Raw genomic sequence first — 21,285 nt, forward strand, 5'->3', positions numbered from 1 at the left:
TCGCTAGCTGCCACCGACAAGCCGAATTGTTTCGCTGAAACTCCCCGGCGCGCGCAAACGGAGGACAAAAAACACACGCAGACTCCTCGCATCCACCCGAGCATAATATTATGGGAAACGGGGGATAAGGGAGTATAGGTGGAACTTGAAAAATTGCTTCCTGCCCACGCGTTTGCGGATATAAATACGAAGCCCGCGTAAGTTGACACACACACACACACCCAGTATGTATACACGTAGATATCGAACACGGATGATTTCATGCAAAGTACAATTTTTTACGTGCCACGTGTACAACATTGTTGTTGTGGTTGTTGGAACAGCTTTGGAGTACACCGTACAGGTATACGTGTATGTACCAACAAAATGTTGCGCGCGTCTTATCCGTTGTCCCCGGTAAAAGCACACGCCAACATTCGCACATTTTCGAGAAAACTCTTATCCGGGAAAAAGGAAAAAATTCAGTCGAAAAAAAAAAACGGGTGGTACAAGAGCACACGCATCGCTTCGCCAGTCGACAACTCTGGTGTATACGTGAATTTAAGTATATTATATCCTTGGTCCTTGAAGATTTTCCCGTGTATTATTACCCTCTCGCGTCATGACTGTACACAAGTGTCGCGATAAAAAACCCACCCTCAAAAACCACATACGTGGTTATACGTAAGTAAGCCCCCGGTGCTTTACAGCACACGCCTGTACGTTAATATAATCATCGACTGAGAGTAAGCACTGCGAGATTACGTGTCATTAGGCGCCCGCGTGTACTTTTCGAGCTCGTCGTTGGATCACCTGTACACGCCCATGCATAATAGCTGTATCCCATGGATTCCAAAACGTGTGTGTGTGTGTGTGTTGGTGTTCGTGCAGGGATAGGTGTACCTATACACGCGCATAGAGCAGGTATACGGTGTATAACAGAGTTGAGGGTAAGTTTGCGCCTGTCGCGCAAAAGCTGATCGCGTACACATAGCCTGGAGCTGTTGCTGCTGAGGGAGGAGGAGGAAACAGGGCAGGGGCGGCGAATCCCGTTTCGCTGCCCCAGCGAGAGAGTATACAAGAGGGGCTGGGGGGGGAGGAGAGAGAGAAAAGAGCGTTAACCAAATATTACTTGCCGTGTACACACTGCTGGTGGTGTTGGGCAGCGCGAACCAATCGGATTATAAAACTCGAGACAAGCTGCAGGGGGTTGGCTTGTAAGCCTATAGTTATATCAAGGTGAGATAACTGGCTCGCCGGCATTAACGTCCGAGCAAACATTTACCCCCACCCCCCACCCCAACTCAACCCCCCCACCACCGTTGTTCTCCTTCATCCCCATAGATTATAATGCATTTTGGCTCCAGCCTGTAAGAACATCCTCACACACGTGATTACATGCTATTTGTCGTCTCTTTTTAGATGGAAAAAAAAAATAGCTTCCGAGGGGGCAAAGAGCAAACTCGTTTGGTCGAGGATCGAGCTACTTCCTTATATACAATCCTCTCGAGTTACAAACTCTGGCTTTTGAAGAAAAATTAAACACGCAGCACTAGATGCTCGAAGCAGCCGCAAAAGAAGCCAGAGAAGGAGGGGGTAAGCGGAATGTTGGATTAGCTCCAACTTTTTTTGGTGGGGTAAAAATAAACTTGGGCTCGAGTCATCGACCGGAGCACTGTACCGTTGTATGGATCAGAGCAGCTCCAAAGAAAGAATGAGATGCTCCATTCGATGAAGGAACCGCGAAGGTGTCGCAGATCAAAGAAAATCGTAACGAGGGCAAGTACACGTATAAGCCACCCCCCCCCCTTTGGTAGGTAATTAAAAGTGCACGGGGAGGGGGGGGAGTATTGGTGTAGAGTTCGCTCATCGGAGGAATATTGGTTTCCGTACAACAGGTGCTTCTCGTGCCGTTTGAACCGACGAGCAGCTACACCGTATACACGTATCGCCCGAGATCATCGGCACACGGTAAACCCGACACCACTATCGCCACCCCTCGCTTTGAGGATGCACCAACGAGTATCGGCTAATTCGATCACGTTGCTCTCGCACGCACTGCAAAGGATTGTACTGCACGTGAAGAGGAGGGGAAGGATATAGCGCTTGATTCGCCTGCTCGCCCGATTATGCGTGTACAAGCTCCAAGGACCGAAGCTGTACAGCTTCCTCATGCCGTGTACGTATACCATCTGCGGTCGAGATTCGAGAGCTTGACGTTCGGTTATTAAGTCACGACCGAGTAGAGAAAGGGTTGCAGGGGGGGGTGGAAAGAGTCGAGACGGGGTTTGTTATGTATGAGCCGCGCGTTGTACGGTCGGTCGTGGCGCGGACATAACTGACACCTGTCCAGACTACGCGCGCTCTCGGACGTGGGGGTGTAAGCCCATGGTGGTGAGCTTCACGGGATGTTGAGCCCAAGTACGAAACACCTATACCCCCTCCCCCTTTTATCTACCACTCCCAATACTATACACTGGTACCTTTAATGCTCTTGTGGATGGACATGTACCTGTATCTCGTGTCCGCATCAGAGAAACGTAGAACGAGAGAAACGCTCGGCTGAGGGTTACACGACAAAGCTGGTGTTGGTAGGTGCCCGATGGCGTTACTAAATTTCTTGTGCGCGGGCTGATGTAGATTTTTTTTACCTTTTATTAACTTTCTGACGCTTACGTTGGTACTCGTGTACTTCGGGGAACGGTTTCGGGTATGATATGCATCTGCCACAAAAACAATGCTTGTCGATTGAACGAGCTCTGTTTTTATTTCGATATGGGGTGGTGTATTATTTTTTCAGACAAGCTGGAGCACGTCGTTTTCGAATGGATGTATAATATCCCCGGGTGTCGACGGTTGGGGAATCTCGGTTGGAAATTCATCAATGGAATTTTTTCATTCCAATGATAAATTATTCGGGGGGGGGGAAGCTTTTCCGATCGCTCCGACAATATTGTAAAATATTTTTCCAAAACGAAACGTTTCGGCGAATTGCAAAGCTCTTTCTCAATGACACCGATAAATGTTATTTTTGTCAAAGGTACACCGTGTGTGCTGTTCCACGTCAAATGTAATTAATTTGCAGCCATTTTCCATGAACAAATTAACGTGGGAATAAAATCTTTTTTCTTTTTTTTTTTTGCTGTTCCGAGTTGTCATTTACTTTGCCGGTCAAAGTATGCCAAAGTCACCGACACCGCAGTCCATAAAAACGAGGGGTGGAAGCCGTAATATGTATACGTACGCGGAAACGAAAGCTAATGCGATTACGATGGACAGTAAAAGTTCCGTTCGTTTCGTGGTCCTGGCATTCAAGAGAAACAAAAAGAGATGTGTGTGTGTGTGTGTGGTTACATATTCGATTTCCAAGTTTTCCATTAACGATCGTGCAAACGAGCTGTGTTCCCTATACTGACTGTTACATGAAATTGACACCGGCACGGATGAACATCCGTGTCTGTTCTCCACGTGTACGACAACAACAGCAGAGCTGCGAGATTAGCGTTTCAACAGCTCGCGCATGTAGGTCGAAAGTGCAGTGTCGAAACGTGTGTACACCGGTTTTTTTTTTTCTTTTTTTTTTTTTTTTCATTCCAGGTGGAGGCCTCCGATCCGATTCGTTTGAAAAATTAAATGGGATTTCACTCGATGCTGGAGTGCGGAACGATACTTTGACGATCTTTTTTTTTTTAGGAGGGTAGTACGTGTTATTTTCAAGCCAATGCACGTGTTTAAAATATTCAAGGGTGTTTGGCCCGATGACTTTTAGAAAATGACTTGAAAATAACGCAGGGTTTTATTGAATATTACTCGAAAGTTTGTTTTTACATGGCAATGTTACTCGCATATTTAAAAATTTTACGAAATTGAGACCGGGTACATTGCAGGCATGTTGCGGTGAATAAAAAAAAAATTGATTTAAAATTTTCACTTTGTCGGTTGGAATACAAATTAGCTTGGAAATTCGAGGCGCGTGATTGGGTTTTATTTTTTAGTTGATCAAAATTGATAAGCTCCGAGAGAAGCATTAAAGTCGTTATTTTCCATTTTTTATTTTTATTTTTAACTTTGTTGCTCGGAAAATTGAAATTAAGTTTTTTAACAACTCGTTAACAAATTTTTCAATATTTTGAGGGACATGACCAAGCTCTAATGGCTCCTAATTTATGATACCTAAAAAAAAAGTTTAACTTAACAAGAAAAAGTATACGCATAACACGCTGCAAACCGTAAAAATTGATCGATTTTGTACAACTTCGTTGCTCGTTGTTTAACCGTTTGTTACGCGCATCGACGGCCTATAGCTAGAAAAACAAATTGCGCGTGTCCGGATTCTCTAGCGATTTTTTTTCCCCATTCGTAAAAAGTACAATCGCTCGGCAAAAACAAAGTTAGCATTCAAACCCGCTTCGCCCCAATCCTTCTCGCGACTCCTATTGTATCCTCAACTGTGATAAAGCACTCCTGACTTTCTAGCTTCTATTGTAACCAAGCATTAGATGATGAATGCGATATTTGCCGAGCAACTTTTAATGTTTACTGTGTCCATACCCTCACCTTAGACTCGGTGAATAATTATCTAAAAGTTTAATGCAGCATGTTAATATTTGGTGTGCGAGAAAGTGAGGAGTAAAGTAATTTCGCTCGAAACGAGCGTTTTCCGTAAAATTTTGTACAAGATTTCGTTACGTTTGTGACGTAATTACAATAATGAATTGTAAAAACCAAATATCATCCGTAAAATTATTTCGCGATATAGTTTGATAATAATCATTAATATATCAGACTATCGTTTTTTTTCATTCACCTACGATGTCTCGATTTGATTGTATATTTTCGATCATCAATTGACTCGATGGCCTGTAGAATTATTGACATAATCATGTTTATAAATTGTACCACTTAAAATAAATAACAACGATCGGTACGTGCTCTAGCGAGCGAACATCTTTATTTACCGAATAGCCAATGAATTCGATTGAATGAAGTGTTTACCGATATTATAGCTACTTCAATTCGCTGGTAATCGGTTTGTCACTGATACAGCTCATTGCTCTTTTTTTCTTTTCTAATCGAATTACACGAGCTCAAACTTTAGCATGTACATCTCATGTACAACATAAGCAAAATTGAGGGTACTTTGGTAGGAATGTTTCCCCCCCCCCATAAAACGTGCAAACATGTATACCTGATTAGCCGTGACAAAGTCCATTCGTACAAGATTAAAGTTTCAGGGTAAAATATGTTGCGAAATTCAATTTCCCCCAACGTTACGAGATAAAAACCCAACGGATGTACAAACAAGTCACGCGCAGAGCGACCACACGACAGAGAGAGGGAGGGGTGGGGGTAGGGTAGCCCCAAGCTTCTTGTCACCCGCGTAAGAACGCAAAAACCACAATATTAGGTTAGCCCGGCCAAGGGAGAGACTCCCTGATGCGCGTGTGTACATTATACGCATACGCGAGGTATAGAGGGGTGGGTCAGGCAAAGTTGGCGCTGAACTTTGCACGATTAATTTGCATTGTGTAAGCTGTGCGAGCAAGCAGCCCCTGACCGAGGAGGGAGGGAGAAAGAGAGAGATACTCCCGAGGCCCTCTCGGCACCGCTAACTTGGGAAAACTTAGAGCCTGGCACGTAAGCTGCGGCGGGCATGGGGGTCGAGGGTTTCACCCACACACACACACACACACACACGTGTCGCGCGTAGCAATACGTCTCCTCCTCCTCCACCACCCCAAAAAAGTAATAAGACAAAAAAAAAGTGTGTAGAGACAGCGCGCGGGTGAGCAAAGGGGGAACGAGATAAAGAAGTAAAAATCAATTTCCGAAACGTTTCGGCCCTCCCTCTGCCTTCCTGCCCCTATCCAGACTCGAAGTCAATATCCGATTTTTTTTTTTCCCGCCGCCGCAATACGAGAGTCTATATATGTATAACCACAGAGCACAGTGGCTCTGCTTTTATAGAACCGATTTAATCTAAACTTTTTTAAACTTTCTCAGGCTCACGCGCTTGCGCTTCGTCGATGTATATACGAAACGTGTGTATTATCGCCGCTGCTGCTGTGCTGGTAATCCCTCGCGCGTCCGTCGATAATTAAAAGGCCGGGAGAGTCGTTATATACAGGGTAAGACTGAGGGGGTGGGACCCGTTTTGCGCGAGTAAAAGCTTTTTTTTCTCAACAAATACACGGCGGGTGGGGGGTGAAAAAGAGGAAGGGATCGGCTTCCGTGGAATAATTAACCCCTCAGGTCTGCACGTGGAGAGATAAAACGTCCAAGCTCATTGCAAAAAGCTTTCGGTTACCCCCGCTCTTTTGTTTTTTGTGCTCAACCAATCGTTTGAGCATTTTTTTTTCTTTTTTTTCGTCCGATAAACGCTTTCAACTCGGGGCAGCGACACACGTGTTATCAATTATTCGCCGAAAGCTGTGCGCTGCTTTATTTTTTCCGTCCAACCCTCGATTGCGATGCCGATACGGGTAGGTATACGATGCGCCTCGAATAAAAACGGGAAATCCCACTAATTCTTTATCGTGAATAGAAATGAGACATACTGACGAAATTTGTTTTGTTAAAATACAAGTGTGTAAAAAAATGGTCACAAAAAAAAGCACTGAGATTTGCAGTATTCTTAATACCCAGCAAGACGATGTTTTTTGGTCACTCAAACCAACCATCCACGCGTATTAACAAGAGATCCGCGTCGTATCGTGTATAATCCACGGTGACGCTGGTGGTAGAAAACAATAAATCCCCGGGGAGGGGGGAACTCTCGCGCTGCCGTTCCAGTCGTAACCCACCCACACCTACCCCCCCTCCCCACGAATTTCAATCCCCGGCACAATCTCTCTCTCTGTGGTGCGCGCGATAAAGCGACGCTGATAAAAAGGAAGCTAGCTCGGTATATATACAGGTACTGCTTTACTGCGTGCATTATACCGGCGGGGCGCGCGATAAAACGGCCTACACGGAGCGCCACCCACGGAATTTAAGAGGGAGACCCTGCCACCCTCGGGGGGTGGGGAGTGGGAAGAAGAAGTCGGCTAACGACTCTTGCGCCACTCGTGTCACACACACACACACATACACATAAACGTGCATACATACGTACCTCTGCAGTATGGGTGTATACTTGGGACTTTGCGGCTAAAGAGGCCGGTTGGCTGAGTTGCGGGGCCTCCGCATAATTCAATGTCAAGAGAGGGAGAGCAGAGCCCCGCGGGACAACGACGACGTGGGCTATATCAAGCCAAGCAGGGACAGGTGGATGCTAGCCCACCGAGAATTTACGTATACACGTACATATGTATATTGCACAACAGTACGGGATTACCAGCGGCGCCTATACCCTCTCTGCACACGGGCTCGTACATTCGTAAGACAGGGAGAGTCGAGCTATATATACACGATACTGCTGATGCTGGCTTGGATTACGTACAGGTTTTCTTTTATTTATCGCTTTTAATGCAGTTATGGACGACGCGCTCGCAAGGGTGTATACATACATATAGGTGGGTACGGGGTTCCTCGGGCGGAGCCCGTGTGGAGGGCGCTGAACACGCTGTTTTCTCTCTAATGCCTTGGCCGATGCCTCTAATGGCCCGGGGGATGAGGAGAGCGCCAGCTGATACACCGAGAGATTACTTATGGTTCGCGTCGGGCACCCTCTCCTTGCTTCATTCTTTCCTCGTTTACCGGGTTATTACGATTTGCTTTCTTTCTTCCTTTTTTTTTTTTTTTTTTTTTTCTTTCAATCCATTTGCCGTACGATTTTCTTTTTCCTCTTCACCCTCTCTGGGTTTTACTACTATTTTTCCAGACTATCGATTTTTTCGTCGAGTAAAAGAGCTTGCAAGCACGTCATTTTGCACATTTTCATGCTAAAAAACTATAATTTTTGAGTTTCGGAGAACACACACACAAGCGGTACTTATTATTCAGCAGCATATTGGTAATGAGGAGTGATTGGGTTTTTTTTTACGAATTCCAAATTAATCACGATATTCAGAGTAATTCGATGCGATGTTTGTTATTTTCGGCGTTATTTTTGCATTGTAAATCAGTACGTTTTGTATACACTCTGGTAAGCTGAAATAATTCATCAACCAAATACCGATGGAGCTCAATCTTGCCCCGTTAGATGTATATTTCACAACGAACGCGTATTAAAAAACATTTTTCATCTGACTTGCACCCAAACAAAAAAAAAAAAAACAAACAAACAAAAAAAACTTCCAACGTTTCCTCTATCGAAACTGAGCTCAGGTGCATATGTACACTCACAGTACCTTGATTCGCAAACCGCGAAGTTTGAATTCTTGAAGTAATTTATCGTATTAAAACACGAGGAACAATCATAACCATGAAATAAGAATATAATGATAAACAACTATCATATTAACAACCATTGAACAATGTTAAAATCACATTTTATGTTTACTTGTCATAAAAAAATTTAAGACTTCAAACTTCGCGGTTTGCGAATCAAGGTACGGCGAGTGTACCATTCCCCGAGGCTGCGTTATAAAAATTACACATACGCTCGAACAAATAAACCTGCTGCAAATGGCTCATAAACGAGGCACCAACAGTACAGCTGCTCCGAAATAACTCGCCCAAATCATAATCCCCTCAGGTTTGCGGAAATATACCAACAGCCCCGCCTGGTAGCAACTACAGTACTGGCCATAAAAAAAAAATAATAATAATAATGATAAAAATAAAAAAAAGAGCCGTCAGCTCGACCGTAAGCCGGCTTTATTCGTAGGGCGTACCTGTGCAATGGAGAGATGCACAAAAAATAGCAGCTCCATCGAAAGGAGAGAGAGAGTGAGAGAGGAGGGAAAGAAAACACGTGCAGATCGGGAATAAAAAAAAATAAACAACCAAACAAACAGCAACGAAACTGCAGAGAAAAGGGGAAAATAAGAGAAAAAAAGGAGCACATGCTCTAGTTCCCATATTAGGAGGGCGCGAGCAAAAATAATGAGGGGCCCCGGTCTCAGTGTGGCTACACGCCTTATAGAGACCCGCGAATGGTAAATAACAGGCGAGACTCGCCAGTGACGCAGGTTCCTACATTGGCACGCCGAAAAAGCTCCCGGGACGATAGTTCCGAGCACGAGCTTGCAAATTAACTGCTGCACAACCGCGGCATGTCACCCCCGGTCCTCTTTTTTTTCTGTTTTTTTTTTCCCCTGGTGCCCCTTATACCCGCTACGAGAGCCCTCGTGCTCGCCTCTATTTCTCGCGTTTCCCTTATCCTTTTGCTTCCGTCTGCGCCTGATATCCTCGAGTGTGCTTTTATACATAGATAACGCTACTGCGCGCGGATCATTTTCCGCCTGCCTCCATCTCCGTGCCATTCTCGTGTCTCAAAGTACCTTTGTCAAGTTTGTATGTGTATACAGAGAGACGTTTCGCGTGTATTGTTTTCCCGGGGCTTTTCTCCGTATACCCACGCGACGCACTCGCGAGCACGATTTGTGTTTCAGCTCATCCTTCCCCCCTTTTGAGGAACGGTCCATCAAATTAGCTCTACCCGCGGTGTACACATCGAGCGCACGACGGTCCAAAAACTTTGCAAAAGTTGTCTTTTTACTTCGGCACCCCTGCCAGCTCGCAAATTTAATGGGCTCATCCTCGCTCGAGCCGATGCTCCGCGTGTACGGAAAACGATACACTTTGCTCGAGAACTCTGCCAACTGGCCCTTTTTCGAATGCACCATGGAACCTTTGGACTTCCGTCGCCCTGTGCTTACCTCCCGTGGCTATACTGTACTCCATCTCTTTATTATTACATCCGCCCCACCAGTGTTGCATATGCTCTTCCTGCCTGTCGCGCATTTTTCGCAAACAACTGGCTCCGACGACTCGATGAGTCCCGCGTGTGTGCACACCCATATGAACTTTCGTGCCTGATTTGACGTGCAAAGTCGCGAGTATAGTGCAGTTGTTTCTTATAAAGTAGTAATTTGACGTGCTTTCGGAGACGCGCCGAACAGAGAGCAAATATTGCGTTTCGCTGTTTACGCCGGATGGAGATTTACCTCTAGTCTCGCTTGCTTCGACTTTTCTCCTTCGCCTTTCTCTCTCTGAGTGTGTGTATGTGTGCGGGGCCGCGGTGACATTTCACTTTCAGGAAGTCAGGAAAGTAGGTCTACCCTTCGATTGTAGGAGCGAGCGAGTGCAGTGCGATGTATACGTACGCGGGGGACCGTGGGAAGTCCCTCCCCCTTCCGAGATTTATGGATATCCGCGCGAGCGGGGAATGCATCGGGCGTCGCCGTGTGTATGGGAAAAAATCGAAGAAAATATTATCTACTGTTTGTGTTGGGCGCGTTTGTAATTTCCGAGGTTCTTTACTTTTTTTCATCTGTGTCCCTGTACAAAGATACATCTCTCATTGGTGTGCACATGGAAAAAAAAGCTTTTTTTTTCTTTCAACTCTTGAATTACTTTTGATTGCCTTAATTTATTACGTTGTGTTTTATTATTTATCGCCTTGATTTTTACGTGCAACTGCAGCAATCTATAATTAAATCTGCTTAAAACTGATTCACGGCAACAGATTGTTGTGTTTTATGGTTTCTTTTTTCCCCCTAAATCAATGAGTTACACCGTACCTATGTTTTCCATCTAGGAAACATAAATTTATCAGCAAGACCGTACGTCTTTTACGTTGACGTAGGGGTTAAAATCGAATTAATTTTAATTGCCACATTTTTTCGTTTCGCACGTCATTTACGTCATTTTCTTTCATTAGCAAGCAACAAAAGTTAATTTTCGCAAACTCTGGCTCTTGGAACATTCATTAATACGAACGTTATGAAGACCTTGTTAATAAAACTGTAAAATTTTACACATAGCTGATTTAATTACATCTGGGCGAAATTTCCAAGGTATTATTTGCTAAATTTACAAGATATGACATGGCCATATCACCTAGTATGACAAACGTGGTAATCTATCTTGAAACTTTTGTATAATTTTATACCAATGTTAATCTACTTAATTCACGAGAGAAGATGATATACACTTTTTATTGAATATACCATGAACTCGCAAAAAGCAGCAACCGAGTCGACGAATCTTTTTTTTTTCTTTGGCTAACAAAGATAAAAAATACTCTATTCACATCAAAGTTATTATCAATTTCGCCCGTGAATGGAATTAATTCGATGAAAGGGCCTCGTAATTTTCCGACTCGAGCGCACCACTCCCGTAACCATTATAATGATGCGCTATCGGAGGGCGTGAATTTCTCTCGCGCGAGCTGCTCGTGCCAGGCCGTTTTTATACGAAATTCAACGAGAAAACTTTAAATTTTACGTATAAGTACGGACTACAGTATTCTGCCTTTTATTTCATTATTGGCATTTTCATTGTGGCTACAATTTTGTTCGTTATCCAAATAATAATAACTTACAACAACGAATGTACACCATCGAAATATTTCAAAAATAACTACTTGTTTGCGCGGCTGGTGAAATATGTGTCACAATTGAGCCAATATTAATTCCTGGTATGATTAAAATTTTTGCCGTCCACGAAACAACGGAGAGAGAGAGAGAGGAAGCCCGAATTTTAGATTGCCACTTTTGCCGGTGTTAAATTGCCTTGATTATATATTTATCAGCTAAATTGTTTCACGATTGCATTCCCCCGCTTATTAATTCTCGATCAATAGTTTGGTGCACGCGAATCGCAACGCTTCCCGATTAAGGGCCCAAAATGCATCAGTTAACGAGTGCTCGCATCACTATTTTTCCTTTTTCCGACCAAATAATTTTATTCCAATTACCCGATTTACCATATACTCGTGTTTACCCACAGAAAAATTTTCCTTCTCCGACTTGCAGGGTATCTCCATAGCGGTGGAATCCCTTGAAATGGCGTTTTCACCGTGAAAACGGTGAGGATCAATTAGAGTCCTCCCCACCCCTGTATACCATATTTTGTATACCCCATTGATATCAGCAAAACCATCGATTCCACGATCATAGTGAGAAACAAGTGCATCGACTTTGGATGATATCGAAGGGAACGGCGGTCCAAGGGGAAATCGAGAGCAGGACGGAGAGGCTGGACACGCGATTGCGCTAATTGAAACGTTAATAACGACCTATTCAGTATTCGCGTGCCGTACGTCGTGCTTCTGGAATATCAATAATTATGGGGCCGCGATTGCACGAAACGATCCGAGCAGCAGCGCCGAGGGATCGTTACGCGAAATTGCTAAAGAAGAATCGACATTCGCGGGCGCCCAATTTGGTTTTTCAAGCGCCAATTGCGATTATGGGACGCTTGCGTGTACCTCTCTACCTTTTTTTTTTATTACACCGATGAATATTTTTGTATTTTTGTACCCCTTTACTTGCTAATCACTGCCTTTGCGAATATTTTTAAATACGCCTCGGAGTTAACAACCTACCGGAAACAATCGAGCGAATACCGCTGGGTGAATGGGGAAAACGAAGAAAGAAAAAGAAAAAGCTCGATTCTCGAGTGCCAATCAGAGCAGACTGGCGAGAGAGTCGAGCACGTCATAACGAGGGGAGAAAGCTGTTTGTTGTTCAATAGGCTGAATGAAAAGAAGCGACGGGAGAGTGATGGAAAAAGATTCGCGAGAGTAGTGCACAACAAGTACATGGAACTCGAAAAGAAAGACGGGCGCGCCGGGGGCTGCCACGATCTTTGTAACTCGTACAAATCCTCGGGGCATTTTGGTGGAAACGAGTCTAAGAGGATCATGGCAGCTGTACAAGCCGAGGCTCCATTACGCGCCTATCGCGCTAAGTAATGCGCATTTTAAATTCATTTTACCTCCCTTCGCTCCATTCGCCGTAAGTGTCGGCGTGGCTGGATCAAATTTATCGGAGGCCGAATCATGGGTGGTCATTAATTCAGCAGCTGTGATGCAGATGTGTGTATATCGCGATCAAATGCGTCGTTTGATCTATCGGCCTTGCGTCTGACCGAACGTACTTTGTTCTACTTGATTTTTTTAAGCCACACTTGTTTGAATATGCAAACGATTTGAGCCTTGTTAAAATTATTTCTGCTAATCTTGTATCTTATTTAAATGAAAATACTCAAGTGCGCCGTTTGATCGAGCGTTTGAACAATCTGCCTTGCGTCTGACCGAACATACTTTGTTCTACTTGATTTTTTTAAGCCGCACTTTTTTGGTCGTGCAACTAGTTTGAGTTTTTTATAAAAATTTTTCTGCTGAAAGTGTATCTTTTTTTAATAAAAATACTGATTGAAAGCAATAAATAAATGTCAATACCGATGTATTTGAGCAACGGTTACTTTGAACGAGGTGTCAATTCAGTGGAGCTCGAAAGATGAAAACCTCATGTTAATTGAAAATAAAAAAGTTTTGCTGGTAGTTCTGCAAATTAAAAAAGTTACATTAGTTCGCAACAGAGATTTATATGTAGTTGGAAAACAATACACCTTCTGAAGGGATAACTCTGTACACGCCCGGATAGCCTCAACTTTATAGAAAGCGATGGAAAAATTTCACGTCGATTGAAACTTTTTTTTTCTTCTTATTCAACAGCCATTCTCGTTTATCCATTGATTTGACCAATGCTATAAAAACGATACCAACGGCAACGAAATCCAAAATGAACGCCTTTAGCGAGTAACAACAACGTTTATAGAAATTTTGAAAAAACTTAAACTCCAAGAGATTGCACTGCCAACGTACGTGCACGTACCTACATGTTAGAGTATACAATGATCCATTGGCAAGATTACATCTCCGTGGCCATGGCATGTCGAAACTTTTTCGTGATAAACTAGGAACTTCCTGATAAATGCAATAATAAAGAGCTAGCGAGATAAAGAGAGCCCGGGCAACAACAACTTTCGGCATGCGATGTTTTCCCGCACAAATACCCATTCCTCTTCGGACGCAAATACAGAGCCCGAAAGCCCGAAGAAAAGCGCGATGAATCCGTCCCTCGATTCCCCTCTTTTTCTTCATTTTTTCCACGTTCTCTTCGTACATGCAGGTACTCTTTATCAATCGCTAGCTCGCACGTGCATACATACAGCCAAACATGCAAGCGGAGAAATTAATAAGCTTCCTCGAATGGTAAATATAACCAAAGATAAAAGTTGTATTAAACACTGCGCTCGTTCTCGCAGAGGAGAGAAAAAAAAAAAAAAAAAAAAAAAACAACATTTATTTCGGCAAAAACACGAATTTCCCACATTTTAAAAGCCCTCGGGTGGTTGTACCGTTCCAACAAGTGCAACCTTTTTTTCTGTTCTCAAAAATATCTTTTTCTCTCTCTTTCTGCTGGGGTAAAATATGCAAGAGCAAACATTTGCAGTAGCGCGCGTTTATTACAGCAAAATTTCACTGTACCCGAAAAATTTGAAAATTCATTATATTACCCGTGTTACTGAGCACGGTAAATATTTGATTTCAACGGAAATCCACATTTTATCCTTCAAAGATAAACACGCAATCTAAAATTAAAAAAAAAAGAAAGAAAAAAGAAAAAAAGACACGCAATAAACAAAAAAATGAACTTTGAAAACTGCACCTGTAATCCCCAACACCGACAAAGTGGCAGCGAGGCTGGTATCTACCATTCGCAGGCAGCAAGAAGTGCACTGGAGGAAAAAAAAAAAAAAAAAAAAAGAGGTCGAGATGAGCCCCAGACGAATTTTCGCTTCGTGTTATATTCAGCCTCCTAATTCCCGATTCGAGCTCTGTCTCCCCTTTTCCCCGGAGGACACCCCATTTTTTTTTGTCTTTCCACCCCTCCCCCCTGCCCCTGATCGTCGAGAGCACGAAAGGCGGCGGTAACTAATTGCTTTGGCTCGAATTCTCCCTCGCAGAGGTGCTCGGCCGTTCCAGCTCCGCCTAACCCTACTTAATCCAAAATCCACAGGCCTGCAGCTCCACGTAGGCTTCTCTCTCTCTCTCTCTCTCTCTCTCTCTCCGCTCGTCGTTATTGCGTAATCGTTATCACCGTTACGGCGCACTTTACATTCTCGATCCTCGGGTATTTCTTGGATATAGATGTGAGCGCAAGAGGACCCGCTCTGTGCGCTCGTACAGGGTGTCAACGATGAATTCATAAAGGGTGCCCTAAAAGCTCCTTCCCCAAAGCTTCGCCCATCTCGGCTCGAGTCGTCAATTTGAGCCTCGTATATACAAGAAAAGCCCACGAAGTATGATGTTTTATCGTTCAAAGAGATTTACTTGTTTTTTCTGTGCTCGTGCAAAGGAAAAGGATGTAATAAACGGGTGACGCGATGGAAATAAAAGAGGGATGTTTTCTCTCTCTCTCTCTCTGTCCCTCTAGAGAGCTGCTGCAGATGTATTTTTCCTCCTATGAGTTGTTTGTTGATCGTTACAAAGTTACGACCCCTAATCTTGGGAGTCAATCCAACTCGGCCACTTATTTTCGGCAACATTACTAATAACCGTCAACTTTCTTTCTTTTTCTTTAAAAATCGCTCCTTGTTGAGCTGGTTCTAACATTTCACGGTCGCATAATTTATTGAGTCAACGTTGCTCCAGACAGATCTCATAGAGCTGTTGCTAAAAGGAAAGGAAAAAAAAGGGGGGGGGGCTTTTTCCCTAAAAGCGGAGTGTCGAGGAGGGGCAAAGTATGTTAAGAGAGACCCTCAAGACTCCGCGGTATTCGGCTAAGAGAAATTTCATCCCCAACTTCCGCACGCGGCTTCTCGTGAGCCTTTCCCACTTTTCTCTTTTCGACCACTCCAGCGTGCACCGATGTTTGCTCGGCCTCTTTTTTTTTTTTTTTTTTTTCTTTCCACTTCCTTTCGCTTTCCCTCGCTCTTTGTTTACGCCTCTCTCGTAACCGAGTTTCATTTTCAGGACAATGGCACACCCAACGCGCACACGGTGAGGATCAATTTTAATTTTTTTAGGGTAAATTTGCTTGACTCGCAAATCAGATCAAAAACTAAACAAACGTAAATTTGAAAATTCAATCCTCTCTCTGCTCTCATACCTCCGCTTTTTGTTTGGCTAACCCACTTTTCGGTGGGGTTTCGCTCTTCCCGGAAGGGTTATCGAATCAGCCAACACCGGCACAGTGGTTGCTCGGTCAGCTAAATGCCTGATGACGGTCGAGCGCCTCCGAATCACTGCACGCGCTCGCTCTCATCGGAAGATCTCAAAGTATGCTGTTGAAAAACAACAATTTTATTCATCCCCCATAGAAGACTATTTAATTTCCTCAACCATGATCTTGCCTCACGAGGCATAATCTTGCATTTCCGTACGAACGACGTACATGGTTAATCCAAACGCTGCAAGTCTTTTTAAATTGGCCCTCGGTAAATTAATGCAATCGGCTTTGTTGTCGCAGCTGTAATAAGTTGGAATATAACGACGGGGCGCGGGGGCGTGCGCTCGAATAATTTCATTCGGATAATACGATATTTTCATTGTCAACGCTGGCTGGTGTGATTCAGCGAGGCAAAACTTAATTTGCTCCCGGTGTATACCTCATGACCGAAGGACCTCAAATTGGGTCAATACCCGTGGTACATACGTATAAAATTATATCCCTCTCGTTTCGTCGTGCCAGTTATTCCACTCCTAAAAAAAAAAAAAAAAAACAGAGTCTTTGTGTTTCACGCTTCATTGAGAAGATGAAAATCATCCCTCGTAACGCACATTTGATTGATTCTCGTGTACAAGAGCCTCTGGCCGTACATGTACTATTGGGCGGGATGAGGGCGTTTAACCCCAACTGACGCGTACCCCTCCAACACCATCGCGTTAGGGCTAATCTATTCCGTGTTAACATGATGGCTTGGATAAATTGGATCGGAAAATTTAGAGCCCCGGCTGGCTTATCTATTCAAACGAGCTGACCTCCTTGTTTCGGGTAATTGATTATTCAGTGGCTACGTCCTTTCGTGAATAAATAAGTGCGTTTTCCTTCGACGGATTCAAAGCTACAACAAGCTTAAACCAAATTAATGTAATTAACGAAATATCCTTAGTTTGCTTGCAATTAAATTTGCTGTAAGAAAAAAAAAAAAAAAAAAAAAAAAAAAAAATGAGCTTGTAAAATCCCCTGGTACTTAATAAAAATACCTATCGAAGCTCATGTTTTTCGAGGTGTAGGGAGTATAGGAGGGGCTGGGGGTTGTAAAAATAAGATGTTACGGCGCATATACAAGATATTCAAGATCCCGTGAGAATTGAATCACCACCTCTCAACGAAATTAAAACGCTAGCGCGACAAAATTTGGGGCCACGTTGATCCAAGAATTGTCGCTCATTAGGAGGATTATTAGGAGAATTTAGAGCTCATTTAAGTCTCAAAAAAAAAAGGGTTGGAAGGGGTGGGTTGGGGAGGATTTAATATTCACCTTGGGCCGAAGCGTTGTCGAGGAGCGTGAAAAGGGCAACGAGCAGTTGAACCAGCATTGTCTCTCGCGCCTTGGATACTCAAACTCTCGGGCCACTATAAGTACAATTGCCGCCCCTTACGAGGACTCCATGTCGCGCCCAAGCCAATCAGCAGAGGTTACCACACAGCTCGTACAACACAGCACACATCACCACCCGCAGCTGCGCTTCAGTTTTTAAAACAGCAGTACAGTATCACGCTGCACCGAGCGCGCGTTCGGGCGCTCGTAGCCGCGAGCAATACCATAACGATCGCACCTGGTGTGCGGAACTTGTCGCGATCACAGTTAGCGGTGCCGGTGCCGCGCCACCAGCAGCGGCTGGCCCGAATCGTCGCGCATCTCCCTCGGGCTCTCTCGAAAGGGCGCACGCACACACCCACCCCCCACTCAAGGGGGAAAGATTATTTATTTGCGCGCGACAGGTTGTCCCTGATACTCCTCCTCTTTTACCTATACCGATACTACACCCCACCACCACTGCTGGTACAACACTGGCTCCCCTTCACTCTTCGTCATCACCACTTTGGCTTATCATTAAAGCCGTCAAGTCACCTGGGGGGCTCCCTGATGCGCAATTTATTATTTTGCCTTCAAACACTTGGTTTTCAGTGCCTACACTCGACCACCCACTGTCATCATCGTCCACGCGGACACCAGAGAGGCAGCGTTCAACGGGACACGCGCGCGCGCACCGGTACTCGAGGACAGCGAACGGGAGGAAGAGCAAGCCGCGGCGCGCCGCGAAGTGACACTGCGGCTCCTCGGGCAGCCCAGCGGCGAACCTTCGCTCGGAGCTTGCGCGCGCCGGAGGAGGGCGACGCCGAGGGGATGGACTGACGCGGTGCCTATGTACCACCGATCTCCCTCGCGCCCATGGAGGGAACGAGATCGAACGTATAACGGCTCCATTCAGCTGGCACGCGAGCTCCCTTTTTTTTTCTTCTTCTCCTCCTCTCACCCTGTCGTAGTCGTCGTAGTCGCGCTGCACCAAAAACATCGAGCCACCTGCCCTTTTTTTTTTTTTTACAGGAGGCTGCAAAATCAAAAGGAGGTCAGGAGGACCAGAAGAGGGCGGGGGGTTATTTACTTGACACGTTTTTTTTTTTTTTTTTTTTTTTCGGATACACCCTCGACTCGAGGAGCGGCTGATACACAGCTGGCTGCTCTACACCGGCTCTTTGACGCGTACGTTGTCGGAGAGACACTTTTTTTTATGTTTCCCCCGTGCGAGTGGGATTACAAGCGAAGCTGAAAGTTTATACTTCTCATCACTGGGAGTCGGGACATGTTTTACTCAAAAGGGCCCCGATGAAGCATTTCCTCGACCCTCTGTACACACCTTCCCGACGACCACACGTCTCGTTGGGGGAGGGATGAAAAAAAAAGTCGCCCGATATCTTGCGCCCCGAGCTTGCGGCAACGAGGAGCAATAACGAGGCGAACTTTCCCACTCACAGAAACGAGGGCCAACGCATACTCATCGCACTTGCGGCCAAAGCCGAGAGGCTAACAGCCAGAGAGAGCCCTCGGTATACGGAGGCTAAGAATCCACCCCCACCCCCAACGCTCGCTCTCACGGGCTTACCGCTATCTGCTGCGCATTCGCGCCTCTCCTTCTTTCGTTCTCGGGCTTATCAGCCCTTTTCTCGCCTACTTTTACCCTCGTCCGTCGAATTGCCTCTACAAGCGCGTACACACGGATGATGCACACGCATACGTCAATATACACTCTCTCTCGCGCGCTTTCGAGAAACAATGGCAGTGACAATTATCTTAGCGTGCCCGGCTGTTATGACTCTGTGAGCACACGCAAGTACACACACATCGTGCATGCATCGTGTGTTACAATCATGTTTCCTGGGCTGTGTGATGTACGTACGCGAGGAGGGGGTGTTTGGAAACTTTTCAGGGGGAGAGCGCGTGTTTGCAGGGAGAGAATTCACGCTCATTGCCAAGAATTATGGTAATGATGTGTGTGTACTTACATGTAAGGCAGTTTCTGCTGTTGTTGTTGGCGGGGTTGATCCTTTAGGGCTGATTGAACGATCTAGACCTCCCTTCCCCTCGGATACCGAGTACTCGGTGCTCTCCCTTTCTTCCAAGGATAAGTGTAAGGGTGCTTGATTGTGCAGTTCCTGCTGATAAGATCTTCCGCTTTCCTCCTTTTTTTTTTTTTTTTTTTTTCTTTGTTTTCCCCCGAATCGTGCTTGTACTATCGCGTGCGCCTTTTGTCATTTGTTTCGTCAAGTTTTAAGAAGCAGAAAGGCCAACCCCGCGAGGACTCTTTGTTTTCCCTGTCGTGCGTTTTTTCTCCCAATATAGTTTTATTTTTTTTTTCCCTCCCGATGATACGTCCATTGGGGGTGGAACGAGGGCTCTTGTTCATGCAGATTTATTTATTTATACCCTTGGCTGTTTGGACTACGATCAATGCGTTTTTATTATGCCGATGATGCGACTTTGCATTCGTACAAAATTTACACGTCTTACTCGCACACTACACCACAATTTGAGCGTTTTTTCCCCCAATTCATCACTATGATAATTAAAACCACTGAAATTTGAATTTTTCACAAACAAGGATGTTCGCTATGTTATTAAAAAAAAAAAAAAAAAAAAAAAAAAACTATGAAAGACGTGAACGGTTACAAAAGAAATTCAATAAAGCCAATCGATACGTGAATTTCGTTGGCTTATTCGACACGTAAATGGAAAAATTAATAGAAAAGCATTTACATTGAAATTCGCTTCGATGTTTTGTTAAAGCTTAAAAGAATAAAGCATGATGTATTCTCTGCAGCGTTCTACCGCTGTCGTGTTTACGAAAGGTTGTTTTGATGAGAAAAAAAAAAGTCGAATCCCCCTTACAAAGGACCTTTTCACGACGAATAAATTGGCAAAGTTCATAGATTCTAAAATCAATTTCCACTCGTACACCGACTCTACTGTTGTTTCTCTTTCTAGTTATTTGTTTCGAGTAAAACGACTTTCGCTGCCGTTGTTTCACTAATAAAGAAAACACAGAGCACCAGTTGTCAAGTCGATCGATCAAACGGCATTTTTTTTCTTTTTCTCCTTTACCCAAACTCTCCCTCGATTTCATAATTCAATTAATTTTTTTCTTCTCAGCCCCACGCCCACATTGTAAATTTCAATTCGCCCAAATGACTTGAGCAACAAATATAATAATCCCCAGCGCTTAAAAACTTTCCAAGACTCGTTTCGTACCCGCAAACAGCCTCGAATTAGCATCGAGTCTCCCCTCCAAAGCCACAGCCTCGTGAATACAAGTTTCTTTATTTACCTTCAAAACTTTGATGCTTTTTTTTTAAAAAGCACATACTTACGCGCAGCCCCGTACACAAGTGACTCCGATTCGTCACGGCGATTATTACCAACGGCTTGGGCCGAAATTTACCTAACACCGATTTGCATTGCCAATCCCGGAGTCGAAGCGTCGCGAGCTAAGAAGTTTCCTTTATTAAGAGAGCCCCGGCTGTACGAAGTATTTGAATTTGAATGCCACGTGGCTTATGACGGCACCGACTATACGACAAGGACGGGGTGGACCTTATTATTCTAAAAGTTTGCAGCAAACGAGATTTCGCGGGGGGCAAATTAAGGCTTGTGTGCAGAGATGTGTGACACGCTCGTTTTCCACCCCCCATCCCCTCAACTCGTTGGCGATGGGAAAACGGGAGTACAGCCGCGCTGTTGCACCACTCGACGACGAAGAATAAAGTTTCATCGAATTAAACTTTCGGCAAAGTCACCGGGGCTCTCTCTCTCTCTCTCTCTCACTCTCCTCCATATCGTGTGCGTGTGTATATCCCCTCGGAATAGCTTATAAATCCAGGGGAGAAATATGCACGCCTTCCG

At 44.6% G+C, this 21,285-nt stretch overlaps 1 protein-coding gene across 1 annotated transcript in view; it reads right to left on the reverse strand.

The window, feature by feature from the left end:
• dpr1 (defective proboscis extension response 1) overlaps positions 1 to 17,965 on the reverse strand; it is a 238,263-nt gene extending 220,298 nt beyond the window's left edge. Inside the window, exon 1 of the mRNA XM_089593180.1 lies at positions 17,365 to 17,965. Coding sequence (XP_089449306.1) covers positions 17,365 to 17,422 — 58 coding nt within the window. The 5' untranslated portion in view covers positions 17,423 to 17,965. The remainder of the gene's footprint in view (positions 1 to 17,364) is intronic.
• Between the last annotated feature and the right edge of the window lie 3,320 nt (positions 17,966 to 21,285).

The sequence above is a fragment of the Copidosoma floridanum genome, unplaced genomic scaffold (assembly GCF_036245765.1).
Source record: "Copidosoma floridanum isolate Cflo_tuat_1 unplaced genomic scaffold, Cflo_Japanese_pri ptg000019l, whole genome shotgun sequence".
NCBI lineage: Eukaryota > Metazoa > Arthropoda > Insecta > Hymenoptera > Encyrtidae > Copidosoma > Copidosoma floridanum.